The sequence below is a fragment of the Carassius gibelio genome, chromosome B1 (assembly GCF_023724105.1).
Source record: "Carassius gibelio isolate Cgi1373 ecotype wild population from Czech Republic chromosome B1, carGib1.2-hapl.c, whole genome shotgun sequence".
Classification (NCBI taxonomy): Eukaryota; Metazoa; Chordata; class Actinopteri; order Cypriniformes; family Cyprinidae; genus Carassius; species Carassius gibelio.
The window spans coordinates 27,020,059-27,047,768 of NC_068396.1; the positions used below are offsets into that span (position 1 = coordinate 27,020,059).

At 35.7% G+C, this 27,710-nt stretch overlaps 2 protein-coding genes and 2 non-coding genes across 5 annotated transcripts; 2 read left to right on the forward strand and 2 right to left on the reverse strand.

Moving 5' to 3' along the window:
• Positions 1–754: 754 nt before the first annotated feature.
• Positions 755–18,595, reverse strand: LOC127949309 (E3 ubiquitin-protein ligase DTX4). The gene is made up of 9 exons (XM_052546408.1): positions 18,288–18,595; positions 17,939–18,153; positions 9,359–10,394; positions 5,798–5,862; positions 5,528–5,689; positions 5,163–5,224; positions 3,781–4,101; positions 3,536–3,625; positions 755–2,552 (listed from the first exon to the last, which is right to left on the reverse strand). Coding segments are annotated over exons 1-9 (2,181 nt in total). The 5' UTR covers positions 18,290–18,595; the 3' UTR covers positions 755–2,324.
• A 2,369-nt stretch (positions 18,596–20,964) lies between these two features.
• On the reverse strand, positions 20,965–21,037 carry trnat-ugu (transfer RNA threonine (anticodon UGU)). The gene has a single exon. It is a non-coding gene; the product is annotated as a tRNA-Thr (tRNA).
• Positions 21,038–21,261: 224 nt separating this feature from the next.
• On the forward strand, positions 21,262–21,334 carry trnak-uuu (transfer RNA lysine (anticodon UUU)). The gene has a single exon. It is a non-coding gene; the product is annotated as a tRNA-Lys (tRNA).
• A 286-nt stretch (positions 21,335–21,620) lies between these two features.
• LOC127949359 (dnaJ homolog subfamily A member 1) lies at positions 21,621–27,254 on the forward strand. 2 transcript variants are annotated; one of them, XM_052546472.1, is made up of 9 exons: positions 21,621–21,789; positions 22,150–22,304; positions 22,499–22,679; positions 22,952–23,056; positions 23,711–23,938; positions 24,033–24,147; positions 25,028–25,143; positions 25,829–25,929; positions 26,813–27,254. In XM_052546472.1, the coding sequence occupies exons 2-9, from the start codon at positions 22,173–22,175 to the stop codon at positions 27,035–27,037; spliced, it is 1,203 nt and encodes a 400-aa protein (XP_052402432.1). In that variant the 5' UTR covers positions 21,621–21,789; positions 22,150–22,172; the 3' UTR covers positions 27,038–27,254. The 2 variants fall into 2 exon arrangements, 1 of the variants encoding a protein (XP_052402432.1); XR_008152291.1 differs by lacking the exon at positions 25,028–25,143 and having other exon boundaries at positions 26,813–26,962.
• Positions 27,255–27,710: the final 456 nt, after the last annotated feature.

Genomic DNA, 27,710 nt, shown 5'->3' on the forward strand with positions numbered 1-27,710 from the left:
TTCACTGCTTTCAGTCGTTTTGCCTTATGCATCAGATCAACACGCATTTTAATGGTTGGCATGCATTTGTAAAAATATAAATAATTGTATATACATTCATATTTTCATAGATATACAGTACCTTTTCCCAATTGTGTAGAGCCATAACATGAACCCTATTCTTCTTCTTAAGAGTTTAGAAGTTACTCCACTTTCATACGTTTGCATGAGTGGGAATTTACTGCAATGGCAAAAGCTTATTTAAATCACTTTTATGCTGAAGAACCATTTTTGACTAAACAGGCACTTAATACGTTTATTATTATTAAATATTTATGATCTACAACTTTTTTTCCCCATTTATTTCAACTCAACTCATGCCTAAAGGAAAAAAAAAAGGGCTCTACTGAGTTTTTCTTGGGCTATCTATCTACCATAAATATTGTAGTGCACTTAGATTCAGAGATGTGAACATCTATTTGAAAAATGGATATGAAAAACATTTAAAGTATTTCATTAAAAGGCTGAAACACAAACAATAGTTGCTGCAAGAATATCAATTTCATTAAAAAAGACAAAAAAAAGTTTCATATTTCGTTATGCATAAAAAACTGCAGAATCAGATTACCATAACAAAATATCCTACAGTTTTTTATGAAAATTAAATGACGCAATGAAGCAAAAAGGATTTCTCACTGTCTCTTTTTTATTATTATTTTCATGTACAGGTATTATCCATTTGTCAAACCCCCCCCCCCCCCCCCCCCCCCCATCACAATTTTTTTTTTTTTTTTACTTGATAAGTTGGTCGACTTCAAAGCTACCCCCACCCACCCAACTTCATATGAACTAAAATAGCATTTGTTGTGTAGACAGGCAAAAATAAACCAATAAACAGTTGAGGCTCATTTTTAAGTATAACATTTCTCAGTATGAAACATTCTTGAAACAAAATAAACTAAGAAAATATAAGAAAACATTAATATAAAAAAGAAATACAAACAGAAATGCATGAAGACAATTATGCAGATGAGTAACACCGTACCTCTGTGTTGTGGATGCATAGCATACACTCTTATATTTAATCAAGCACAAATGCAAACATACACATGTTGCACGGGCTCACACATGCACAGTACACACATACCAAACAATGGCACATTCTTAGAAGTATAACATTATAAAACAGGTCAATAATTGACCTAACATACAGACTGGCCTAAAAACAGGATACAAGGACAGTAAAGAACAGTTGAAAAGAGCTTTTTATGCAAAATCCTGGTGTTTGCAAAAATCATTTTGGCAAACTATTACTAAACTGACCCTTAGGGATCATTAAACTACCCATCTTTCTAGCCATGAAGTGCTTGCTATTCCTTCTTCCATCTCACGGTCTAAATGCATCTGCTTATAGCTTTCTTCTGTTTTAAAACTGAAAATATTTAATGCTGAAAGTGGAGTAAAGCAGCACTTCTTAGCTTAAACCACCAAATTGGTTTTCTGTACCGTGAAAATGTGATATTCTTCAATCTATAACTATTAGATGCATTAGAGACATCTTTTACCTCAATGAGCAAATAAAGTACTCAAATTATCAGAGGAAGAACAATTAGTTAGTTTTCTCATGCTTCATTTAAACCAGAATAAATGAATTCGATGCTTCCATAAAAGTGATTTTCAATTAATATTAAAATCCTGCTGATTAATCAAAACTCTGAATCTTATGCACACGATATCATCCGTACCAAAACATTATATATTCTCAATACATAAAAACAAGGAATGATGTTGTATGACAATACAAATCATAATACAAGCATTCATATGCACTAAACTATACTTTGGAGTTCTAGTAAACAGATTGAGAGTAAGTAATCCAGTTAGAGGTACCAGAGTTGACCAAATACACCCATACTTACAACGGTTTAAACACAACTTAAACAAACTCACACAGCAACATCATTTTAGCAATTAAAACACGTCAGTGCTGCTTCAATAACCTGCATTTCCTTAGTCTTTCTATTCCCTCAATGTTCTACCTCACAAGTCCTTTCCACCTCCCGTTCTTGCTTTTCACACTTTCCTTTTTCTTTCAAACCTACCTTTCTCCTTTTACCAAATATCGTTCTCATGTTAGTTGTGTTACTTCATGCCCTAATTTGTATTGAGATTAGGATACTTGCTGACTTTACCTTATTCACATAGTTATTTGTACCATTTGGTCACTTTGTTTTATATCAGAGTCCTTTTTTATATGAATTCATATGTATTTCTGAGCTCAAATGCACTCCTAGAACATCTAGTACCATTTTTTTTTCACTGCCATCAAGCACATCCCGTCCTCTTCACAGTAGCTGTTCCTCATCTTCAGTGATGCCCTGGGCTTTAAGCTCGTCTAGTAAATTGTCAATATAGGCAGAATCTGGATAGCCATGTCCAGTAAGATTGGAGCCAAATTCTGTCTTGTGATGGATCTCGTTCCAGATGACAGTGTCTGACTCTCCTGTGGTGCTGGAGGTGCCCACTGAGAAGATCAGCCGTCGATCCCACGCCACCAATAACAGCCTTAATGCCTAAGAAACAGATAACATTGATATCAATTATTATTGCAACAATAATAATTAAAACTACATTACATTTTTTTTCTTTTCTTTTTTTTTTTTTTTTCGGACTATAAGTCGCATTACTGCGAAAATACCTCATGACAAGGAAAAGACATATAAATCGCACTGGACTAAGTTGCATTTATTTAGAACCAAGAACCAAGAGAAAACATTACCGTCTCCAGCCGCGAGAGGGCGCTCTATGCTGCTCATTGTAGACTACAGGAGTGCTGAGCAGCATAGAGCGCCCTCTCGCGGCTGGAGACGGTAATGTTTTCTCTTGGTTCATTTCAAATAAATTTTGATAAATAAGTCGCACCTGACTACAAGTTGCAGGACCAGCCAAACTATGAAAAAAGTGTGACTTATAGTTATATATATATACGGTTATAAAATACGGTATATATATCAAGGTTTCTAAAAAAAAAATATTGAACAGCAAATCTGTTTTCACCATTAAAATTGGCATATTAGAATCATTTCTGAATAAACGTGACACACTGAAGACTAGAATAATGGCTTCTGAAAATTTAGCTTTGCCATTACAATAAAAAAAATCATAAATATATATATATATATATATATATATATATATATAAATATAAATATAAATATATATATATATATATATATATATATATAAATATATATATATATATATATATATATATATATAAATATAAATATATATATATATCTATATATATATATATATATATATATATATATATATATATATATATAAATATAAATATATATATATATATATATATATATATATATATAAATATAAATATATATATATATATATATATATATATATATATATTTTATATATTAAGTAGAAATGGTTTGTGCTAATATTTCTTGGTGATCATAAAATACTTAAAAAAAAAAAAAAAAAACAACTTTAGAGTAGTTTTGAACAGGCACTGTACGGTAGGAGGACTTACCTTGCGTCCTTTTTCACTGTCTGGAAGATAGCAGTGACGGGGAAATCCTCTTGCCGTAAAAGGCTTCTCTGGATTTGGATGCTCAGGACCCTTGAGAGAGACAGCAGAGGAGATACACTATTAAATATAATAATAATTGTGTGGAGTCCACGTGTAAACGCAACCAAGATGTGCTGAAAGTGCTGACTAGAATCTAAGCATCTTTAATAGAACACAACTTCATAAACCATATGATATATCTATACCTGTATCCCGGGCGGTATGTTGTAGATGATGCGAATGGTTTTGCAGTCTGGGTGTCCTGGAAGTGAGTGCGGGATGACATGGTACTCCATCTTACCGGGCGGCTGGTTGCCTGTCTTTACTCCATATATTGTCTTGCACGTGGGACACTGCAGGCTGCCATCTTTGTTGCCATTGTTGTACATGGCCACTAGGCACTGCAGGTGATAAAGATGCCCACATTGTGCCAGTCTTCCAACCGACTCTGCACGCAAAACACTTGCTACACCAGGACCCTTATACCCAGAGGGACCCCCTAGAGCCTCCATACAGATAGTACAATCCTAAAAGGAAATACACAAGTTTTAATGCAATATAAAATATTTAAATTCTTTGAAAATATAAATATAATGTATGCATGCAGGTGAAGTAGTATGTAATATAGATCTAACTTTCAATATATTGTTGAGCGATAATATATTTTCCATTTTTCAACAATATACTGTTGAGATTGCAATATAGTTTGTCTCTCGGTAAGGATGGATAGACTTAATAGTAGTTGTATCATTTGTTATTTAATTTGTTATCCGGTAATATTGAAAATCATGTAACGATTTTGTTACATTTTACATCATTTTGTATTAATCAATAACTTTTATTATCATATGTATTATTTGCTTTACTAAAAAGTGTTCTTTAAACTATCTAACTATCTGCTTCATCAGTATGATTGAGTTATTTTGATGTGCTAAAAGACCAACAGGAAATGTATGTGTAGCTGAAGTGAGACGAGAAGTGTTATTTCAAAGTTCCCACATGCTCGCTTATAAGAAAATTATTTGCATTAAATCCTTCAAAACACACCCAGGGGACATAGTTACAGTAGATACTTAGTAAGATACCTTAAATGGACACATACGTTGAGAATGTGTTATGATTGGACAGAAGCATCTGGATTTGATTTGGCTATAAACGCTGAGTCAACATATTTCTCCTGGTCACACTCTGCAGCCATGACTGTAACGACTGTATGACTTTTCTTGCAAGAAAATAAACTTTTAAGAGAGTTATGTCTCATAACTAGACTGAAATGGAAAATTGCCAATACAATGACAAATGAATTTGCACCAAAATACTCCAGAAAAATCCAGAATTGCATGTTTATTTAATACAACTTGAGAGAAATGTAGAAAGAAAAATAAGTTATTTCTTAAAAAAAATGAATGTGCATTTGAAAAAGACAACAACTTTTGATGTCTCTTCATGTTTTCCAGGACTATAGGATTGGTTAATACAGGTCTACAATGTTACTTGGCCTGTGTGTACACTTTACTGCCAGCTCGGATTTGCTGCCAGGTTTAGATTACATAAAGATTTAGGAAACAATTTAACAACGATGTCTTACTTCTTCTGGTGGATTCCTGACCTTCTGAAAGTACCTTTTTACCACTTCCTCAGGTGTTCTGCCTGGAAAACAAATCACTTATGTTTAGTATGCAGAGATTTCAAAGTTCATTTGGTGTGTATATAAATCTGGCGAATGGCAATTGATGGTGACAGCTGGTAGTGATTGGTGGCTGCTGCATTCATATTTGAGTGGTTTCCTCGAGTATAAATCTGTTATACCACTTTCGCCACTATAGTAAATAGTTGGCATGAATTGATAAAGTGCAAATTTCTTTAAGGACTTTGGTGATCGCTTCTGCAGTAGCAACTTTCAGAAACAAAATCATGTATCATCAATACGTACAAATACTCATGCATTCTTACCTTTGCGTGCTTGTTTCTTGGTGGACTTGCGGCAACACTTCCCAATGCCAGGGATTGGTGTTATGTCACTCTTGCTGACAGGAGGGGGGTGGAGAACTAGTTTTGGTGGACGGGTCAAACATACAGGTAGTCCTGCTGCACTCATCAGAATACCTGTAATACCTGCAAAGCATCATGATGCGTATGTTTTAATAAAGAATGTGAATTATGTTAGGTACAATCAATTTGTCATTTCTGAAAATGTATTAGGAATGTGTCTTATTTTCCTACCAGCTAAAGCCGGATGGACAGGGCTGGAGCCATTAAGATTAAGAGTCACCGGTACTGTCGGTACCCTGAGAGAGAGAGAGAGAGAGAGAGAGAGAGAGAGAAAAGAAGTTATATAAGGCCAATGGACACAATGTATTACTTAATGTTCTCCTATACTGACATATCTGAAACTAAAAACTTAAAAACTGCAATATCTTTAGCTCTTGAATCTGAAGATTTTTTAATGCATGGGTGTTGCAATATACTGTGATATTTCTTGTGATATTGTGTTAACGCTACACATTTGATAATGTACAGCGCAAATAACTGGCATCTGGTTGACACTCCAACATAGTAGGTGGCAGTATTGCCTTATTGATTGCCACCCTGCATAAATTTTTTTTTTTAATAATAATTAAAAATAAAAACTTACACACACTCATATTTTGAGTGTATTTCTTTGGCTGTACAAGAGAAAACACAAAATAAAGTTAAAGATGAATTTGACTTTTATTTAAATTTAAACTTTCTATAGATGATAATGCTGTGTAAAACTAGGACAGATATTCCACCAATTTCTTCATTACCAAGAATTTTCCCAGCAAACTACTGAATTTCTAGAGTACGACATGCAGTTCTTTTTCAACGACAAATGTGCACATAAAGCACTGTTCTGCCTCCAACATCAACAGTTATATGATACTTAACTGAAAATGCATTTTGACACTTAGGGTTAGTATCAAATGACTATTTACTATGATATAAGCACATTTTTGGTCAAATCAGTGTGAAAAATGAGGAACAAAGTACCAAACACATCTCACAGCTCGTTCTGCTGTCAAAAAAAAAAAAAAAAAATTAGAAAGCAACTAATGTAAAGCCCTTTTACTTCCCTCTTTACACACTCAAGGTTCTTTTATGCAGTGTTTTCTCACGCTTATTATATCTCCTTTTACTGCAGTCTGTTAGTTGCTAGTCTTAAAAAAAATGTGCATGAATATAGAAGCTGTTTCTGATATACACTTTCAAATGCACATAGACACGCTTTAAAAGTCTGCTGTCAGAACACATCAAATATTTTGAGGTGAACAGTCAATGGTTCACTACTAAGTCAACAGGCGATGAATCCCATTTCACTTTGACTTTACAATAGAATAAAAGAAATCGGGAGAGAAACTTTAGCTAAAGATCTATAGAAGCAAATTCTACACAAAATTATTAATCGTCTTTGCATAAAAATGCTAAATGCATTATTTGGAATTACGTCAGAAATGCTACATTTCAAGTTTAACAGTCTATTTAGACATTTTCTGACATTTTATTGTCAACAGGTGCATAGATGACCTAAATAGAAATGCCTCCGTTTATGGTTACATTTCCTCATTGTCATGCTCCCTTCCTTCCGAAACTCAAATAACAATACTTTGCTGATCCCAACAAAGGATACTATGTCAGATGACATAGAAAAAAATAACTGTGATGTCACGATAGGGACGGGAGAATCTGAAATCAACAACTTCACACAGTACCATTTATGAAAGATGGCACTACAAAGGAAAAAAGAAACAGGCTTTTGACACTGATAAATTAATTTGTTAACTGCCACATTATTTCTCTAGAATAGAAGTTCTGTTTGCCACACTCTTTATTTGCAGCATGATGTTATTCACACGAAAGAGAAAACTGAACCAAATATACTGAAGTGGTTAAGCGGTAAAGGAAGGACTTGTTGCATGTTTGTTCAAAATGATGACAGATTAGCTAACAAATTATAATTGGCTAAAACCATTTCGGCCAATCATAAACACTGCAGCAGTAGTTGTTATTTATATGCCTGTTTTGTTTTCCATTGAAATAATATAAGTGCCTGGCATTGGTGGGGAGATGACTGTTTGGGTAAGGCCAGTGGGGAAGCTTTTGACCTTCACTGACCCTTGATCCTTCCTTTACAACAGAATCGTTGCTTTGTTTCGCTCAAACACATGCTCAACAACTGCTGCTCTATGCCTCCAGATGGCTTTACGTCTTAAACAGAACAAACTATTAGAAAGAGCACCAGACTCACACCATGTTCTCACACATGAATGTAACGCCTGTGTTCGAGGATTTAATTTGTATTTGATTTATAATCTAGCCTTGGTACCATTTTTAATAATATATGATCCAGCTGTCTTTAGCATTTAACATCATAATTAGCCACCTGGCTGTATTCACACAGTTTATTCTCAAACTTCAATCCACTCAAGCAACATCCCAAACCCCCATCACCAAGTGTCATGTCTACTAATGCTTCAAGAAACAATGGGACACAATGGTTACAACAGTCCATGTCGAAACCCTTTTCTCGTCACCCCAAATCCTTCCTAACATAGACATGAACACACACTCTGCTATGTCGAATGATTCAGTGAGAGAGCTTTGTGTTGCTAATACAGACCAGCCCATGTCTTGTCAACAAAGGTTGCTGCAGAAACCCAGTGAGAACATGAAATCTCGACTGAGAGCTGCGGGAAAAGCCAGAGAAACAGCTATAGACATAAAGGGGGAGAGGAGGGAACGAATAAGACCATTCTGTCCCCAGATGGTCATCAAACAGAGCAGACATGGATGATTTAGCAGTGTGAGAAATGTGAGAAACACACTCCCACACAGAGGAAGAGTATAACACAAGAACACACTAATACATGAGCTGAACTCACACCTATTAACACTATACTATATTATACATACTGGTTATTTTAGTCAGCAAAGTAAGTTTCCTAAAGTTCACATGTAAAGTAACCACAAGTTAATATTCTTTGGCTATTGTCTGGTTGTCAGTAGAACATGTCGATAGCATCTGGAAAGTGCTACATTTGTTAATTACGAACAGTTTATTGTTTTATTAGAAATAGTTTTTTATTAAACTGTGCTTGTATCTTTCTTTAAACTAGACACCACCCACATTTTATATTTGGTTATCTAATGCAGTGATTTATTTGAAATAGAAATCTTTCATAACCTTGTAAAATGTCATAAAATTCACTCAAGATCAATTTAATGCAACCTAGCTAAATAATAATTTAAAAATACATTTGAAAGAATACAGTAAAACAGAAACAATGTGAAATAGAATTAGAAAAAGTTATATGAACTTGTATTTAAATATATTTTAAAATTTAATTTATTTCTGTGAGGTAGAGCTGAATTTTCTACATTTCAGCAGCAATAAACCAGTCTTCAGCATCACATGATTTTCAAGAGTCATTTTTATATGTTGATTTGATGTATGTTGACATTTCTTATTATTATTGAAAACCTATATGTCCACCTTGAAAATGGTTGTGCTGCTTAAAGTTTTTTGGAAACCATGATTTTTCAAGATTTGTTTTCATTAGAGCCTTTATTTGAAACTACTATTTTTTTTTTTTTTTTTTTTTTAGAAATGTCACTTTTGATCAGTTTAATCCATTCTTGCTTAATGTAAGTATGAACTTCTTCAACAACAAAAAAATAAATAAATAAAAAAAGATGTACTGACCCTAACCTTTTGAACGATAATGCATAATAAAATAAACTATAATGTGTAATGGCTTTTCTCACCCAGAAGCAATAAGGGCCTGTGATTGTGCCACTGCAATTCTCTGCAAAGCAGGACGACTGAGCCCTGTCAGACTGGCACGAGTTGGCAGAGGGGCAGCACAGGCAGCAGAGCGTTGAGAAGGCAACGATGATGAAGATGATGTCAAATCTGTGGATGATGATGGACTGGTTGATGTGTTAATAAGCATGGCGGTTGGCACAAATGTTGCAGAAGACGAAGAGCTTGGAGCGGATGAAGGCTGCTGATTCGGCGATGGCAGAGTTGGAGGCGGTGGGCGGCTGGAGGAGACTGAGAGATTGGCCGTGCCCGATGTGAGAAGAGACAATGACTGATCAAAACCAGCAGATTTCTTGGCTACTTCCGAGCATTTTAAAGACGTGCCATGTGGTAGTGTAGAATAGGAGTTTAAAACAGACATGGACTCAGAGGAGGATGGAAGGGTCCCAAAGTTGGATTTAGGACTGTTTGGCTTTGTTGAACGTCCCAGTGTCTGTGATGAGGTGCCATTTGCCTTTACACTCAACACTAGCATGCACTGCTGGCAGGCACATGGCTGTCCAGAAGGAGCAAGGGATGATATCGAAAGCGTCCCGCTTGGGTAAACCGCACTTCCTTTTCTACTCAAGGTAGATCCAGAAACACCTACCCCAAGAAGTGCCCCGGTTGAGCCCCCACCTGAAGCAAGTCCTTGAGCAATGCCTCCAGACCCTGAGCCTGTACCCCAAGCCTGTGAGGTTTTAGGCAGTGGCCCAGAGACTAGTGGGTAAACCATGTCTGGGCGTCTCTGGATGCGCCGCTGCCGCTGTGTTTGCCTGTTAATCTGGGTCATGGTCTGGAAGTCCACAAAGTAGCAAAAGCCCATCGATGTCAGGTCCAGCCAGGGTTGCTGTCGATCCCATGCCACTTGCAAGGCAATGATCACCTCCATGTCATAGGTCGTCCAGGAACCTGCGTCATTTTCCCACTCCCATATCCAACCTTGGCCTGGTGCTGAGGTAGGGTCATAGAAACTCCGTCGAACTGGTCTTAATGTACCTGAGAAGGTAAAGCGGTAGGGTTATGAATCAATTATAATAAAGTATATGTAATAAACCAGTTATAGGCACTGTGTACTTGTTTTCATGTTAAGAAAGAAATTCATGAACATCTGGGACAGCATGAGGGTGAGTAATTGATGAGAGACTGTTCATTTTTGGGTGGAGTGGGCGATCCCTTTCAATAAAGTGTTTTCTTACAAGAGAGGCAGCCTGTCAACATGTTATGCATTTTATTTCTATTTGATCATCAGTAGCCTTAATTCTTCTTCTTTTATAAGTGTCAGGACAATACTGGATCAAAGACACCCAAGTGGTATTATAGAAGGGAACAGGAGGATAATAATTGCACAATGTCTTCAATGTAAGCATTCAATTCTCCATTATATGCAGTGAATGCCTATTGTTGTGTTTGTTGCATGATTACATTTAAACCCATTCATCGGAACAGAAATGGTTTTAAACTCTTTCTAGATCAGATCAGGATCTGGAGGGTTTAGTGTAAGAATCTAACTAGGGCAATATGTGCAACATCCAGTTAACTAATGCAGGAAACACTTTTAAAGGGATACTCCACCCCAAAATGAAAAATGTAATCATTTAACCTCTTGAATATTACATCTGCCATCAGTGGTTAAACCATTACGTTATGAAGTGACGAAAATACTTGTTGTACACGAAGAAAACAATAATAAACGACTATATATGGTGATGCATTATTTTTGTTTTCTTCGCATAGAAAAAGTATTCTCATCGCTTCATGAAATTCAGATTGAACCTCTGATGGCAGATGGACTATTCTGATGATGTCTTTCATACTTTTCTGGACCTTGACAGTGCAATTTACAGTCAATAGGAAAGTCATAAGCCTCCCGGTTTTCATCCAAAATATCATAAATAGTGTTGCAAAGACGAACAAAGCTTTTATGTGTTTGGAACGACATGGGGGTAAGTGATTAATGACAAAATTTTCATTTTGGGGCGGAGTATCCCTTTAAGAATTTATGACAAAGTGCCGGGACACACAAAGAGTAAGCAAAACCCCATCTGAATAAACAGATTGGAGCATAAAGCAAAGAGCCGCTGAACACAAAAGACCCACTGAGGCATTAACTTCAGCACAAGAGGAAAACTAGGAATATACTGAGTTTAAGAAGCAATAAAACCAGTAAAAGAACATTTTCTCTTTTTAACAACCAGGTACACTGATTAGATCTTCAAACAGTGCAAAACACTAATCAAGTAGACATACTACATTTTAAAAAATCTGTCATCTTATGTCAGTTTTACTCATTGCAAGATTTTGCAGATCTAATGCAACTTTAGTCAAATTATAAAAGGCACGTTCCAGAAATTAGGTGGAGTACAGCAAGACATCAATATGCTTTGATCACCCTTCATTGTGTCTGAACTCACTTAACCAGCTCTTTGCCTCAATCACAGTCATTCCCTTTCAGCCATTGTACCTAAATGAAACAATGTCTTTTGGGATAACAGATGAATGCCATGCTTTTTTCTGTTGCTGTTTACGAGAAGTCATTTCACTGAATTACAGTCAAGCTAATGATAAACACATGCATTATGGGTTCATGTGGTATTTAACTGCATATGAGCAGCACATACGCCTCGCTGGGGCACTGAAATTATGTATCTCAGTGGCTGCTTTTAGAAAAAGTGTAAACATTTTTTTTTAAAGAAGTATCTTATGTTCACAAAGACTGCTTTTAATTAAATGCTTAAAAAAAAAAATTGTTCATCATTCGTTCAATGATGAATAGAAAATTAAAAACGGCTACATTTATTTGAAATAGAAATCTTTCATAAGATTATAAAATGTCTTAAAAGTCACTTAAGATCAATTTAATGCAACCTAGTTAAATAATCATTTAAAATTCTTGTAAAAAATAAAATAAAATAAAATAATCCCAAACTATCTGCATGTGCTTTTGCATCAAATTTATTCCAAAAAAGGACTTAATGAAATGTAACAAATTTTGTGAATTAATCAGATTATGCTACTATTAATGTAATTTTAGTTTTTGAACCCCACCTGCGCTGTAAGCAACATGGCATGACACTCTCATAAGGCTCTCAACAAGGCGGTCCACAACGCATTATAAACGGACACTAGACCGTTGTCATATTTTTCTACAAAGACACATTTTACAATGCTATGGATAGGTTTTTTTTAAGTTCAATATTTCCAGTCTTATAACGCAAAAAAAAAAACTCTCTAATCACATACATCAGTAAATTAAAAGAAATGATTCCATCAGTACTGATCGTGACAAATTGAAATCATGCTATTTAATACTACATGCTTCAGTTCAATAGTCTGTCCTGTGCCTCCTCTCAGCACTGAAGTACAGCAACAGATGGCCACGTCCAGTTTCACATGCCAATCATACTCCCTGCACATAAAATGTGCAAGCTTGTGCTAGTATGTGAGTGGAGAAGGCTGTGCTACAGCAGATCATTAACTGTGACATAGGGTTAAAGACCCCAGGACCTTTTCAGCAGCACAAAGCCCTACAGCAGGTGTACAGGGACTGTCCATCTGCTCCATTGTTGCTGGCCAAGTGCCTCCATCAAGATCCCCATTTTTATTTCCCTACCATCTTCAAAAGTAACAACTTAATTCCCCTCTCTTTTAAAAAAGGATACTAATAATAATTTAAAAGACGCAATAAATGCAATGAACTATAAATGCAAAATTATTTTTTAAAACCCCCGCTATATGTTTTATGTAGTTGACTATATAGTGATTATATACTATTTGTGTCGCATTGAAAATGAAGCATGCCACTTGCCATTCCAACTAGCCACTTTAGCGGGTTGAATAATTGCCAGTGTGAGTTGGAGGCTAAGTATAAGTTTAGCACAGATATATTTTCACTCACAAATAACTGACTCTGACTGAGGGCTTCAGAGTTTCTCTCTCCGTCAAGCGAACTGTGATATTTCTTAGTTGATCTCAATGGATGCGCAGTCACCTGTATTAAACTGTGAAGGCACACAAATCGCCGTCGCTTTCTTTCACACACACGCAGAGGCAGAGACAGAGAGAGAGAGAGAGAGAGAGTGAGTGCATGCATCCACCACTTTTACCATGCAATAAGAAAACACTTTTTATGTCTTTATCTTAATACCTGTTTTTAATTAAAAAAGGAGCTTTACATGCAACCTTATCAGAGCTAATGATAATGACCTGTATTGTTATACATTTATGTAGTCTTGATTTGGTTGTGTACAGTGGTTTTACATTTAAAAGGGTTGCAAATCTAGTTCAAGTAATTAGCACGACATAGTAAACTTTTATCAGGTAATTTCACAACAACAAAATGCGGCTAGTATAAATGTTGTATGGCTAGTAACTTTGGAAAACAACTAGCCACATTGGCTAGTGAGCAAAAAAGTTAATGCCAAGCCCTAAGTATATACATATATTCTTTGTATTACAGCAAAGCAGTTAGACTGGAAAAGCCTCCTTTAGAGAGACTCATGTCAATCACAATCATTATGTTTTCGTCGTGGTACATGCAATTATTAAATAATATTCTAGAATGGGGAACATTGTTAACTGTGATTGTGGTGTAAAAATGTCTACTCTACTACATTCAAAATGCCTTGAGGAGGCCCACAGAAAGAATCGGGGTCACCTCGCACCACAGGGGGTGTCCCACAACCCATTGGGCTTAAGCAAAACTAAGGCACACAAAGGATCCTTATAGCATGAATCCAATGGAAAAAGAGAGTTAGAGTTGTAGATAAAGAGGCCATAAACTATTTATAAAATGATTTTCAGCACTGAAAATGATAAACTGTTGCTTGCAGCTCAAGCAACACAAGCAGAAAGCAAACTCAAGAACTGCATTTACATTTAATCAATTAGCAACGCTTTTATCCAAAGCGACTAACAATTGAGGAAATACAACAACAATTCATCATAAAGAGCAAATAAACACAGGAAGAGTTTGAAATGCAAAGTTGCAGACATGGTTCAGATTAGAAAAAGCAAGACAGGGAGGGATTACGAAAGAAAGCTTTTCAACACATTTTAAAACATGTTGAAAAGCTCACAAAGACTGCATTTAACTGTAATATTGTGAAATATTATGACAATTTAAAACAAAACAACTGCTTTCTATTTTATGGTTTTTAAAATGAAATTTATTACTTGTGATTATGTTTGTTTTTTCTTCATAAATTGTCATTCAAAACTTTGGGGTATATAAAAAAAAACATTTATTCAACAAGAATGCCTTAAATTGTTTACAAATAACAGTAAAGCTATTTCTAATGTTATAAAAGATTGCTTTTTAAAATAAATGTTGTTATTTTAAACTGAAAAAAATGTATCAGATTGTCTGTATTTAAAATTGTCTGAATTTATTACTTGAATACTCAAGTAATGGCTGCTGAAAATTAATTTTGGTCAGCACAGAAATAAATAACATTTTATTTTACAATATTACACTTTTAATAATATATTATGTTGCCATTGCTGTTATTACTAAACAAAAAATGCAGCACTGGTAAGCATGAGACACTCCTTTCAAAAAAATCTTTATTACTGGTATTATTTGACTGGTAGTGTATGTGTACGTGTGTTCATGGGAGGGAGTGAAACCAACAGAAATGATTCACAGAATGGTCAGCCTGAAAGAAATTATTTCAGCTCAACCATGTGAGAGTCACTGGATAAGGAGAAACACAATCCTGCCCTGTGTGTGTGGGTGTGTGTGTTATACTAATCTCCAGTCTGCAATGGAAAACAGAATAACTGACGGCACCCCAGGGGCCCAGAGTCGATGAAACTACACACTAGCCTGTTGCACAATAACATCCACTCCCCTTTTCTTCCCCCCTCAATCAATCTTTATAGTTTCGTTCTTTCACATGGAAGTGCGCTCATTTCCCTGGGTAGTCCTTTAAAGAACTTCACTCTCTGTGTACGTGTGTCTGAGCAAGTTACTTTGCAGGTTTTTAAGGCAAGTCTTGACAAGCGATTAAGGTTGCAAATGTCACTAACCTCATCTTAGTTTGGTAGCACAAAAATTACATGAGAAAAACCTGTATTTCAAAACTAAAAAATTTTGTGGGAGCTCCCTGGGTGTGTGTATCTGAAAAGCATTGTTCCCATTAGGCTTGTGTGGTTATGAGAGTCCTTTTGCACTTGATTACCACCAATGCACTTTATCCACAGGGATATTATTTAATGTCACACTTCGAAACTCAAATAAGTGCATACGTACAAGAGTGTTAAAAATATGGTGGTGAAGGTGTGAAAACAACACATCAAAACCACTGAATGCAGACTGCAAGAGTATGTTTACTACAGAGCTTAGATGTGCTTTTGAGTTATAAATCCTTAATGATATGTTTGTCACTCACTTTTTATCTGTTTTCAACAAATCTATTAGACACTTAACTCTAAAGATTTTTTATCAATTATTCCATAAAATGAACAGTTATCTTTTACTAATACATGCATTTTAAATTACTCAATGACTAGTCTTTTCTTTAGTTTCACCAAGAGATCCGAGCACTGATTCCTTTGCTACTAGTCATAGTTCCAAAAGAGTACATTCTTACCACTTGATTCAAATGAACAATGTATTACGACTGTTGCTGGATTCTATTCAAATTATATTCATACGATTCAATCACTTATGTATGGAAGCTTGGCTCCACCACGGAATTTAAAAAGTGACTATTTAACAATTCTGACTTCTTTGTTCTTGCAGTTCTGATGTTACATCTCACAAGTCTGACCTTTTTTCTCTGACTCAGAATTGCATTAAAAAAAGTCAGGATGTTAACTTGCAATTCTTAGAAGAAAAGTCTGAATTGTGAGATATAAACTAGCAATTGCCGTTGAGAAATATGAATAAATAAATCTCACAACTGCGAGAAACAAAATCCAAAATGTCAAATACAAAGTAGCAGTTAGCCTACCTTGTTTTACTTTATTTTGTGTTAGAGACAGGCTTTTATATTTACAGCTTGGTTAGGTTACTAGTAACTATTTCAATAGTTATTAGTACTGAATCTAGCTTTCCTGGTACTTGCTACTAGTATCCACTCCTAAATGTTACTAACAAGAGTTACAGGATCTTATTGGTTAATTCAAAATACAAGGACGACTCATAATTACGCACTGTTCAATTAAAAATGTTACTAATAACAACAGTTTTTTTTACTTGCCAATGCTGGGATAGTGATTAGCAAGCACTAATATCTATTGAATGCTTAATGAAGGTATTTCAATAGTTTACTAGTGATAAATAAATATGTATATAAAATGTGACCCTGGACCACAAAATCTGTCTTAAGGGTCCATTTTTTGAAATTGAGATTTATGAATACATAGACTAAGCTTTCCATTGAAGTATGTTTTTTTAGGATAGGACAAATTTGGCTGAGATACTACTATTTAAAAAATCTGTAATCTGAGGATGCATAACAAATACTCTATAAAGTTGTCCAAATTAAGTCTTTAGCAACACATATTACAAAATTAAGTTTTGATGTATACTGTAAAAAATTACTGTTAACGGTAAACAAAAAAAAAAAAAACTGTGAAAATGCTACAGTACAAACCTATTAAATGGTTTATGGTAATTTCCTGTAAAATATCACATAGAGCACATGATTTCACATGATTTCACATAGAGCAGCTGTTACTACACAGAGCCGTTGTTAACTGAGAAGATGCGACAAAAAATGCTGAAAAGGAAGTGGATTTGCGCATGTTCTCTATTAACAACGGCTCTGTGTAGTAACAGCTGCTCTATGTGAAATCACGCACCTAATGGAATTAACGGCTGATTAGAGAACCGGCTTTACTGATGAGATGCGCATAACGATCGGCCGATCGTGATCGGAGCACCTCTAGTTAAATTAATGTTTATTGCATATTTCAGTTGAATGATTCTCACCATGATGGTGTTTAGTTTTTGTGTGAATGAAACTGTGCACCTTCTATGTGTCTTATTATTAGAAAGCTGCCTGTGATTGGCTTTGTTTCATCACGTGACTTTCCCATCACCACCTGCTTTTGGTGGTTATCAGTGTGTTACAAAGGCAAAAAAACTGATTTCAGTACTTAAATAAGTTGGTATATTAACATTATATCAGTTACTTTACAGTATTAGACTGTAAATTTAAGGTAAAACCGCAAAACCTAGAACGGAGTTACCATATTTTTTACAGTATACCTCTGGCAACCAATGGCTGTCTTTTTTACTTTTTTCAGTATATTTTACAGATTTTTTTTTACAGTGTAGAAAATTTACAAATTATCCTATGGAACATGATCTTTATAACATCCTAATGGCATAAAAGAGAAATCAATCATTTTGACCCATACCATGTATTTTGGGCTATTGATACAAATATACTAATACTACTTATAATAATAATAATAATAATAAAAATAACATAACACAATCCTCAATTAGATCGTTATAAAGAATCAATGTAAAAGTGGCTTGCCACAGGTAAGTTAACGTTAGAGTGCTGCGCTGCTGATCTTCATCTTACCGGTGTCCTGTCTGAACTGATGCATGGAGTGCAGATCGATGATGTAGGGCGACAGGCGGCTGTCAGCTCGGCCTAAAACGACGCTGCCGCCGCGGGGATCGCTTCTTATCACCTCCTCGATGTGGTGAGACACGGCCGGGCTGTACGGCCGCCAGCGCCCGTGCTCGTTCAGCCATTCCCAGACGACCACGGCGGAGGCCAGCAACATCGTGTCCCTACAAGTACAATAGAAAAACTAGTTACGCATCACTTAGCGTTTTGAGAAGGCGTGAGGACAAATTTGCTAATGTTAAGTGTTTTGAACTGGTATATTGTGATTCCATTCATATTAAGTCGCATGTGTACTCACATTTTGTAGGGAACGCTTACGCGTGAGATCGCAGCATCAGGAAAGAAATCTCCGTATCACTTCTTCCATGGCTGGGCTTGATGTGTCCAACTCCTTACGAGCGTCAACAAATAGTCGACGGACCAATATTCTTCTTCCTTATTCAACACAACCGGCATTGACTGTGCCTTGGTTTATGTTCTTCTTCGAAAATCATTAACGTCAGAGTTCGAGTAGACGATTTCTGGTGAACCACTCGTGGTTTTGAGTGCAGCGAACTGAGTTGAAAAAGTGACACCCAACACCTCCCCACAGCGTTACACACACCACTGTGAGGAAAAAAAAAACCCAACTCGTACTGGAAATCCGATTCATTTCCTTGAATCGGTTCCTTCGAACAGTTCTTTTGAAAGAACCGCTTGAAAAATAGTAACAGTCGTATGCTGGTTACTTCGTCACAGCGTGATTTAAATATGCGAATATGAATTGACGACGTTGTGAGTTGGTAATGTGATGGTAATAAAATTACGGGAATGCGACGTCGTAGTTACGTTGTCAATTGGTAAGTCATGGAATTACCAAAAATTACCAGTACGTTACGTAACTGTTACGTCGTGTGTTAGCAGGGAAGTAATGTGATGGTGGCATAATTGTTCTTAATCGTATTCAAAATTTGTTATATAGTTTGAAAGCTGCATGCAGCCACCGAGCCGGTTCTCGGTCCAATAAATCGGTGAGTTGAATTGAGAACCGGTCGGACCGATTCAGTTTGGTTCGGGAACAAGGATCGACTCGTAAACATATCAGACGTTGCTAAACTTTTAACGCACCGCAGATGACCATTTGGAGGGATGAGGAAACCTGTCTGGTTGGTCATGTTTTTTTCATTTAGTTTGAAGGTGAGCAAGAATTATGATTGATTTGTGTTGTAATATATCGAAAAAAGCAATAATTCATATATATTATCTAGTAACTGTATAAATGGAAAGCTGACCTCATTTTTGCTGGTAGGTTGTAAACTGTTGATTTTTATGTATCACTAAATATAATAAAACATAAGACACAGAACATCACCAAAACATGCATTTTATACAGAGACTGAAAGAAATTAAAACGTTGATTGTTAACCCAGGCCAGAGTTAGATTAGTGGCACCACTGCTTGTAAATATGTTTTGTATCAATTTTTTTTGTTGTTATTTTTTTTTTGTTGTTATTATAAACACAAGTACAGTATTTTGTTGCCCAGTAAATGTTTTAAAAAACTGAGAATTAAAAACTGGAAATCCTCTAAGCAAAAAAATTGCTATGAAATAATCTATTACATACAATAATAGGTTATTACAAAATAAAATAGATATTGGAATCTATTTGTTAAGAACATGGTCACATTTTCAAACACAGGAGGGAAGTATTAAATTCACACGTGATACAGATGTCAACTTATGCGCTTACAATGATCTTTGGTTCAAGATTTGAAGGTCGACATTTACGTCGTAGCGCCATCTGTCGTTAATATAGACAACCTCACCAGGGATTTTCGCTACTGAAAATAGTCGGCAAAGGATCCTGTTAAACTCCTACAATTATTATAAATTATTATTAAAAAGAAAATTATTATTATTATTAAAATAAATAACACAGTGATGTAGGATATAGGATACAGAAATGTTATGAAATAACATGCTGCACAACTCCTTGTTCAAGCTCTTGTTCTGTCCAGGCTGGACTATATTGCAATGCCCTCTTTGGCAGGTCTTCCAGCCAATTCTATCAAACCTTTACAATTAATTCAGAACGCGGCAGCAAGATTAATTTTTAATGAGCCAAAAAGAATACACGTCACACCTCTGTTTATCAATTTGCACTGGCTTCCAATAGCTGCTCGCATAAAATTCAAGGAATTGATGTTTGCTTACAAAACTACCACTGGCTCTGCACCCATTTACCTAAATTCGTTACTTCAGACTTATGTGCCCTCTAGAAGCTTGCGTTCTGCAAGTGAACGTCGCTTGATTGTGCCATCCCAAAGAAGCACAAAGTCACTTTTACAGACTTTTAAATTAAATGTTCCCTTCTGGTGGAATGAACTCCCCAACTCAATCCGAGCAGCTGAGTCCTAAGCCATCTTCAAGAATCAGTTTAAAACACATCTCTTCCATCTTTATTTTGACCCTCTAACTTTAACACTCACTATTCTAATTCTATTCTTTAAAAAAATCTAACTACCTTTCTAATCTTTTTGTATTCTATTTTCTTTTCATTTAGTATGCAATTGTATATGTATGTGTGTGTGTGTGTAAAGACCTCTAACTAGCTTGCTCTATTCTTTTATTTTTTTATTCTATCTGTTTTCTTTTTATTTATTATATTAGTTAAAATCCCATGCTACGTGTACTGTGTTAACCTAACTGAGACTTGTTATAGCACTTATATATCATTGCTCTTTTTGTTGTTTTTGATTGCTTCCACTGTCTTCATCTGTAAAGTCGCTTTGGATAAAAGCGTCTGCTAAATGAATAAATGTAATGTAAATGTAAATTAAAGATTCCAGAAGCATTGGTGGTAGGATATCCTTAAAACAAATAGCAATACCTAATTGATTAACATAAAATTGGTATACATTTAATTCTTAACTGCCACGAATTATGTTTTTATTTCATGGGCTCTCAGAAAAGTCGGCTATTCAAAAGTGATGTAAGGCCCCAGCGAGATTTGAACTCGCGACCCCTGGTTTACAAGACCAGTGCTCTAACCCCTGAGCTATGGAGCCTGTCGAGATTAATACAATGAATAGCCTTAGAATTTATACTATAAAATAAAAATTATCACATTATACAACGGTCTTTTGAGAATCATTCATTCGGACATGAAACCTTCGGCTTTTCGCACCCTCGTTAGGAACGTTCCATATCAAAATTCGGATATATAAGCGTTAATCGATGTCGCTTGGCCATCTCCTCAATAGATGTCGCTATAACAGCGTACTGAAAAGAAGCCCGGATAGCTCAGTCGGTAGAGCATCAGACTTTTAATCTGAGGGTCCAGGGTTCAAGTCCCTGTTCGGGCGAGCGATATTTTTGCAATTATGTAAGTGTGGTTGCTACGTTTCATGGATTAATGTGATGAGATAACTTTAATGAATTCAAGAAACACGCAACACTACAGTAAAGTAAATTTTATTTTTGTATATTATTAGTGAATATGAAACTTAATTTGTGAACTAAGCGCTAGTGATTCATATAAGTAATACAGATGAAAGATCTGTAGACCAGGGATAATTATAAAAAAATGCTTATAAAATTAGCTTGCTGTCGACGGAAACACGTTACTTAAACGGCTGCTCGTCATTGCCTGTCGTACGTCACTACGTACAGTAGGTGGCAGAAACAGGTCGCACTGCAGTCAAAGTTCAATAACGCTCCACAAGAAGAAGATGCAGAGCGCCGCTGGAAGATTCTGGAAGTCTCTTGTTTGGTGGTACACGGAGTCATAAGACGAGAAGGGATTTCACCATCTTTCACGGTACTTTACGATTTATAAAAATAAAATGCTATGGAGGATCACGTGGTTGTTTTCTCTGTTTTGTTTCTTTTCGGTTGTTTTGATCTCAAATGCCGCCTTTTAGTAACAGACATCGTATGGCTTGATATTTAATTTAGCGTTATTTTGAAATCCATTTACACAAAACTGTTTTTAAAACGGTTGGTCTAATTAAATCTGAGTGCATTTTATTATGATATAATGTAATTGATTTCTACTAACCGTGCTATTATATAATGTGACTGAAAATATGGGCAAGCTTCAGAGTAATTCTAACACGGTTAACACTAATGAAATAATTATCCAACTGTCAAGGTTGTTTTTTTTTCTTCTTTTGGTTAGATAAACCTGTTGAGAGGGCAACTATGGTGAAAGAGACAGTTTTTTATGATATGCTGGGTGTAAAGCCTAACGCCAGCCCTGAAGAGCTGAAGAAGGCTTATCGTAAACTGGCATTGAAATATCACCCAGATAAAAACCCAACAGAGGGGGAAAGGGTAAGACTGCCACTATTTTATACATTATCAGTGTCTAGTATTAAGTATAAATTCCCTAATAGTTTCACACAAATATATTTGAGTGATTTTGTCATTTCGAAATGTATATAGAAGTTTATAGATCATCTGGGTGGTCTCAAAGTGTGGTCCTTGAGTTTAGTTTGTATGTCCCCTTCACTATTCTGTATTTCCAGTTCAAACAGATCTCCCAAGCATACGAGGTTCTGTCAGATGCCAAGAAGAGAGAAGTGTATGACAGAGGGGGTGAGAAGGCGATTAAGGAGGGAGGAAATGGAGGGCCAAGTTTTGGCTCCCCCATGGACATTTTTGACATGTTCTTTGGAGGAGGGGGACGCATGCACAGGGAGAGGAGAGGTAAGTAGCTACAGACTGCACAACTTGTGCAAAGCCCAATAATCCATGTTGTTCCTGGACAATTTGTGAATGTTCCAAAGAACAGCTTGTTTTTCAAAGGACTCCGACCTCTTAGTAACCTAGTAATTCCAGATATTCCCATCTTTAACATTTGTTACCTCTTTTCAAGTAGATCAAATGTTCTAATAGGATAACATAGATGCATTCCACTTTGAATAATTCATAAATTTGTTATAAATCTTACAGTGTAATTTTGTGGTTGCTCTACACAGGAAAGAACGTGGTGCATCAGTTGACTGTACCTTTGGAGGAGCTTTATAATGGAGCAACCAGGAAACTTGCTGTCCAGAAGAATGTCATCTGTGACAAGTGTGAAGGTAATAATTGACTGCAGTGTCTATATTTGCATAAGGGGTCCTTTCTGAACTTTACTATATTGCTATATATTTTACACTACTATTGAAAAATTTGGGATCATAAGAATTACATTTTCTCTTATGCTCACCTAGGCTTCATTTATTTGCCTTACAACAGTAATAATACACTTTAAAAAAAAAAAAAAAAAAAAAAAAACTATTTTTCTATTTCAATATATTTTAAAATGTAACTTATTCCAGTGAGGGCAAAGCTAAATTTTTTATCAGCTGTTCCTTCCGTTTTTTTAAGATCACAGTCATCTTATAATTTTAAAAATTCATAAAAGTTGTACTGCCTAATATTTTTGTTAAAAAAATAATAATGAAAATGTTTTCTATATATATATATATATATATATATATATATATATATATATATATATACACTTTTTTTAATGATTTTATGTATGTATATATTATGATTCTTTGATGAATAGAGAGCATTTACTATCACTTTTGGTAAATTTAATGCATCCTTGCTGAATAATAGTATGATTTTTTTTCTCTAAAAAGTATCCCAAATATTTAAATAGTAAAGCATTTTACTACTAATATACTGTTTTGAATTTTCTGGGAGGATTCAAAAGTTGGATCTTATTTTATTTTTTACTTCAGGTCGTGGGGGCCGTAAAGGAGTTATAGAAGTGTGTCCTTTGTGTCATGGGGTGGGTGTCCAGGTCAGGCTACATCACTTAGCCCCTGGCATGGTGCAGCAGATATCAACAGTCTGTGCCGGCTGTCAGGGCCAAGGTCAGCGACTGGGTCACCGTGACCGCTGCAAAACATGCGCTGGACGAAAGATACTACGGCAGAAAAAGATTCTTGAGGTGCACATCGATAAAGGTTAGAAAGTGACAGGAAACGCACGGTTCAGTCCAAAACATCTGTACTCTGCAGCTTGTTTCTTTTGTTTATGCTTGATTATGTGTTATTGCAGGTATGAAAGATGGACAGAAAATAGTGTTCCATGGGGAGGGCGACCAGGAGCCTGGCCTTGAACCTGGAGACATCATCATTGTCTTAGATCAGAAAGCACACCCGGTTTTCACCAGGTAAAACCACTCTGTAGACATCAGTAAGAAGTTGAACTGAATTAAAATGACTAGATAATGCTGGGAACACTGAAGTTTGTGCTGATTACATTGCTTGTGTTTTTTTTTTTTTTTTTGGCGTACTGATTCTTAAAATAGTGCCTAGCACATCATATTTTCTGCATTTCGTAGCATTTTTGCTTTCAAAAATCATTTGTAAGGTGAAGAAGTATTAAGTATAAGTGTCACCTGCCAGGAAACTGCATATGAAAACTGCCACGATTCCTGTCTTTCTCTGAGCCAGGTTATAACAATTTTATCAGTTCTCTACTGATTTTCACATGTATGATTGATTCTAAAGATATTATTTTATGTGTATTCCTGATTTCAAGGTTAGAATCATGGCCAGTGACAAAGTTCACGTCTGTCTGTTTTACACAGAGGAGCGACAGAAAACTTTTTTTTGAAATGGGGGGGGGGGGCAACTTTATTTAAAAACCTTGTCTCTATAAAGCTCTTTATCATGTACATAACTTTTATGTACCAGAGTGAAATTGAATGTTTTAAACTAAGTGTTCGACTATACAGATTCTAAGTTAAATTATACTTATTTTTAAACTTCATATGTGACCACTTTCATTTTGTTAAATGCATAATCTGAAAAAAAATAAATAAATTAAGTCACAATCAACATTAAGTCATATTAGGCTTCGTTTTTCAAGATGCAGGGCTGTTATTTTCAGAGGTGGGTCATTGATGATAATGTGCTGGAGATGGCAGTAAAGATTAATTTATTTCAGGATTAGTGTCACACTTCCTCAAGGCAATTAGGGAACAGAACATAGAATATATGTATATTATGTATGAAACATAATGGTTAACATAGCATTTCTCCTCTCAGACAAGGAGAGGATCTCATCATGAACATGGAGCTACAGTTGGTAGAGTCCTTATGTGGTTTTCAAAAACCTATTAATACACTGGACAACAGAACTCTACTCATCACATCCCATCCAGGTGAACCATCCTACATACATATTGGAGCACTGCATGCAGGTTTCTATAACATTAGCACCATCAGTGCTGGTGGATAAGCAAGTCATTGTGTACAGCCTGATGGAAGTTTATGTCATGAACCTTGAAGTATATCAACTCTTAATGATGATCTGGCTGAGGGAAAGTGGCAGGAGTGATATTATATAACATCCAGGCATTTCTTGTAGGCTTATGTTGGTCTACCTGGATTTGGTGTAACTGGTTTTGATGTCTTTCTCAATTATCCATTAATAGAGTAAAAACTACAAATTATAAACTTGGCTATTTATTAAATCAAATCTTAATAATAGCAGAACTGGCATTACTCTTAAAGTGACAGTGACATACAGCCAAGTATGGTGACCCATACTCCGAATTCTTGCTCTGTATTTAACCCATCCAAAGTGCACACACACAGCAGTGAACACCCACAAACCATGAACACACACCCGGAGCAGTGGGCAGTTAATTATGCTGCGGCGCCCGGGGAGCAGTTTGGGAGCTCAGTGCCTCAGTTGTGGTATTGCCGGCCCGAGATTTGAACCCACAACTGTAGGGTTAGGAGTTAAACACTCTAACCACTAGGCCATGACTTTCCCAGTTTATTTTTTATATAAACTGTAGATGTGTAAAGTAAATATAATGTCTTTCTTTGTTGCATTAATAGGGGAGTTGATCAGACCTGGAGATAAGAAGTGTGTTCAGAATGAGGGAATGCCTTTGCACCGTCGGCCATTTGAGAAAGGCAAACTCATCATCCTTTTCAGCGTGAGTAGTAATTATTGAAAAAACCTTTTCAGTGTGGCGATGCCACTTACCCATGAACATTTCCTGATTATCGTCAAACTATTTTGAAACTGTAACATGAGGTGTTTTAGTCATAACTAACGTTAGCATGGCTTTTATCAAAATATGGACCTTTCTGGATTCTCAGTAATTCTGAAAATTAAGTGTAAAACATATTTATGAGCGTGCACACACAGAGAGAGTGAGAGAGAGAGAGAGAGAGAGAGAGAGAGAGAGAGAGAGCTGGGTATGATCTGATTACATGTAATCTGGATTACATAATCAGATTCCGAAAAGTACTCACAATCAGAGTGTTACACTTTATAATGCTCACAATCCGATCACGGTTCCTTTTTATAGATTATATATTGTCACAATGCCAGTAAATCTTTAATTTCATAAAAAAAAAATATATATATATATATATATATATATATATATATATATATATATTAGTTTAAGGTGAAGAACTCAAATGACTAAAGCTAATAAACTAAAATGAAAACTTAATAAAAAGTACCGTATTTTTCAGACAATAAGTCGTACCTGAGTGTAAGTCAGTCTATGCTGCCAGCATAGAGCGCCCTCTCGTGGCTGTAGATGGTAATGTTTTCTCTTGGTTCATTTCTCTCGGTTCATGTCAAATTAATTTTGATAAGTCGCACCTGACTATAAGTCACAGGACCAGCCAAACTGTGGAAAAAAGTGTGACTTATAGTCCGGAAAATATGGTATACAGACATTTGTAATGGGAATTTTTTTATCCATTTCAGAGAAATATATAAACACTTGAGCTACATTTTCTTGCTCTTCTCACTTACAGTAATAAATTACATAAACTAATTGTGCTCATTTTCTTCTTAAGGTTGTCTTCCCTGAAGAGAACTTCCTTCCATTAAACAAACTCAAGGAGTTAGAAAGGTACTTACCTGAAAAACAGGCTAATAATGAGCCTGACAGCATGGATGATGACCTCTATATCTACGCTGACCTTGAAGACTGTGATCTGACCCATGAACGCCACCATTACCACTATATAGAGGAGGAAGATTTTTACCCCTCTGGAGGTGTGCAGTGCCAAACCTCGTAGAGATTCCTGTTCCCTTACCCTCCCTTCTACAAATGCCACCTCTGCTGGAACACAAAGAAAAAGGACCAAGAGGGAAAACGTTATTAACCTCTCAAATAGTTCTGTGCCAAGAATAAGACCTTTTAGTGCCGACCTCTTGTGTCATTTGTTTGGAAGTAACTTCTCATCCAAAATTTTGACTGAATAATTTGTGAAATAAACGTAAAATGAGCTGTGAGACTGGTGTCATAGAGGTTGAGCTGAAGGGAGAATCTATGGCTATTTGTGTAGCAGTTACAGTGGAAACAGAAGGGATGTTCAAGTTGGTTATGCCATAATCCCAGAAAATTTATTTTTCTTCATCGGTTTGAGACATTACGATCTTTGTGGTGTTTTGTTTATTGCCAATTAATTGTGGATTACATGTAAGACTGATCTTGATATTGTTGGAAATTTAGTATGTGCCAGTTTTTTCTAGTACATTTTGAACTAATAAGAGGGTTAAAGGGTTATTCCACCCCAAAATGAAAATGTTGTCATTTCTCACTCACCACCATGTCGTTCCAAACCCATAAAAGCCCTGTTCATCTTCAAAACACAATTTAAGATATTTTGGATGAAAACCTCGAGGGTTTAAATTTAAATTAAATTAAAAAAAATTAATTTATGCATTTAGCAGACGCTTTTATCCAAA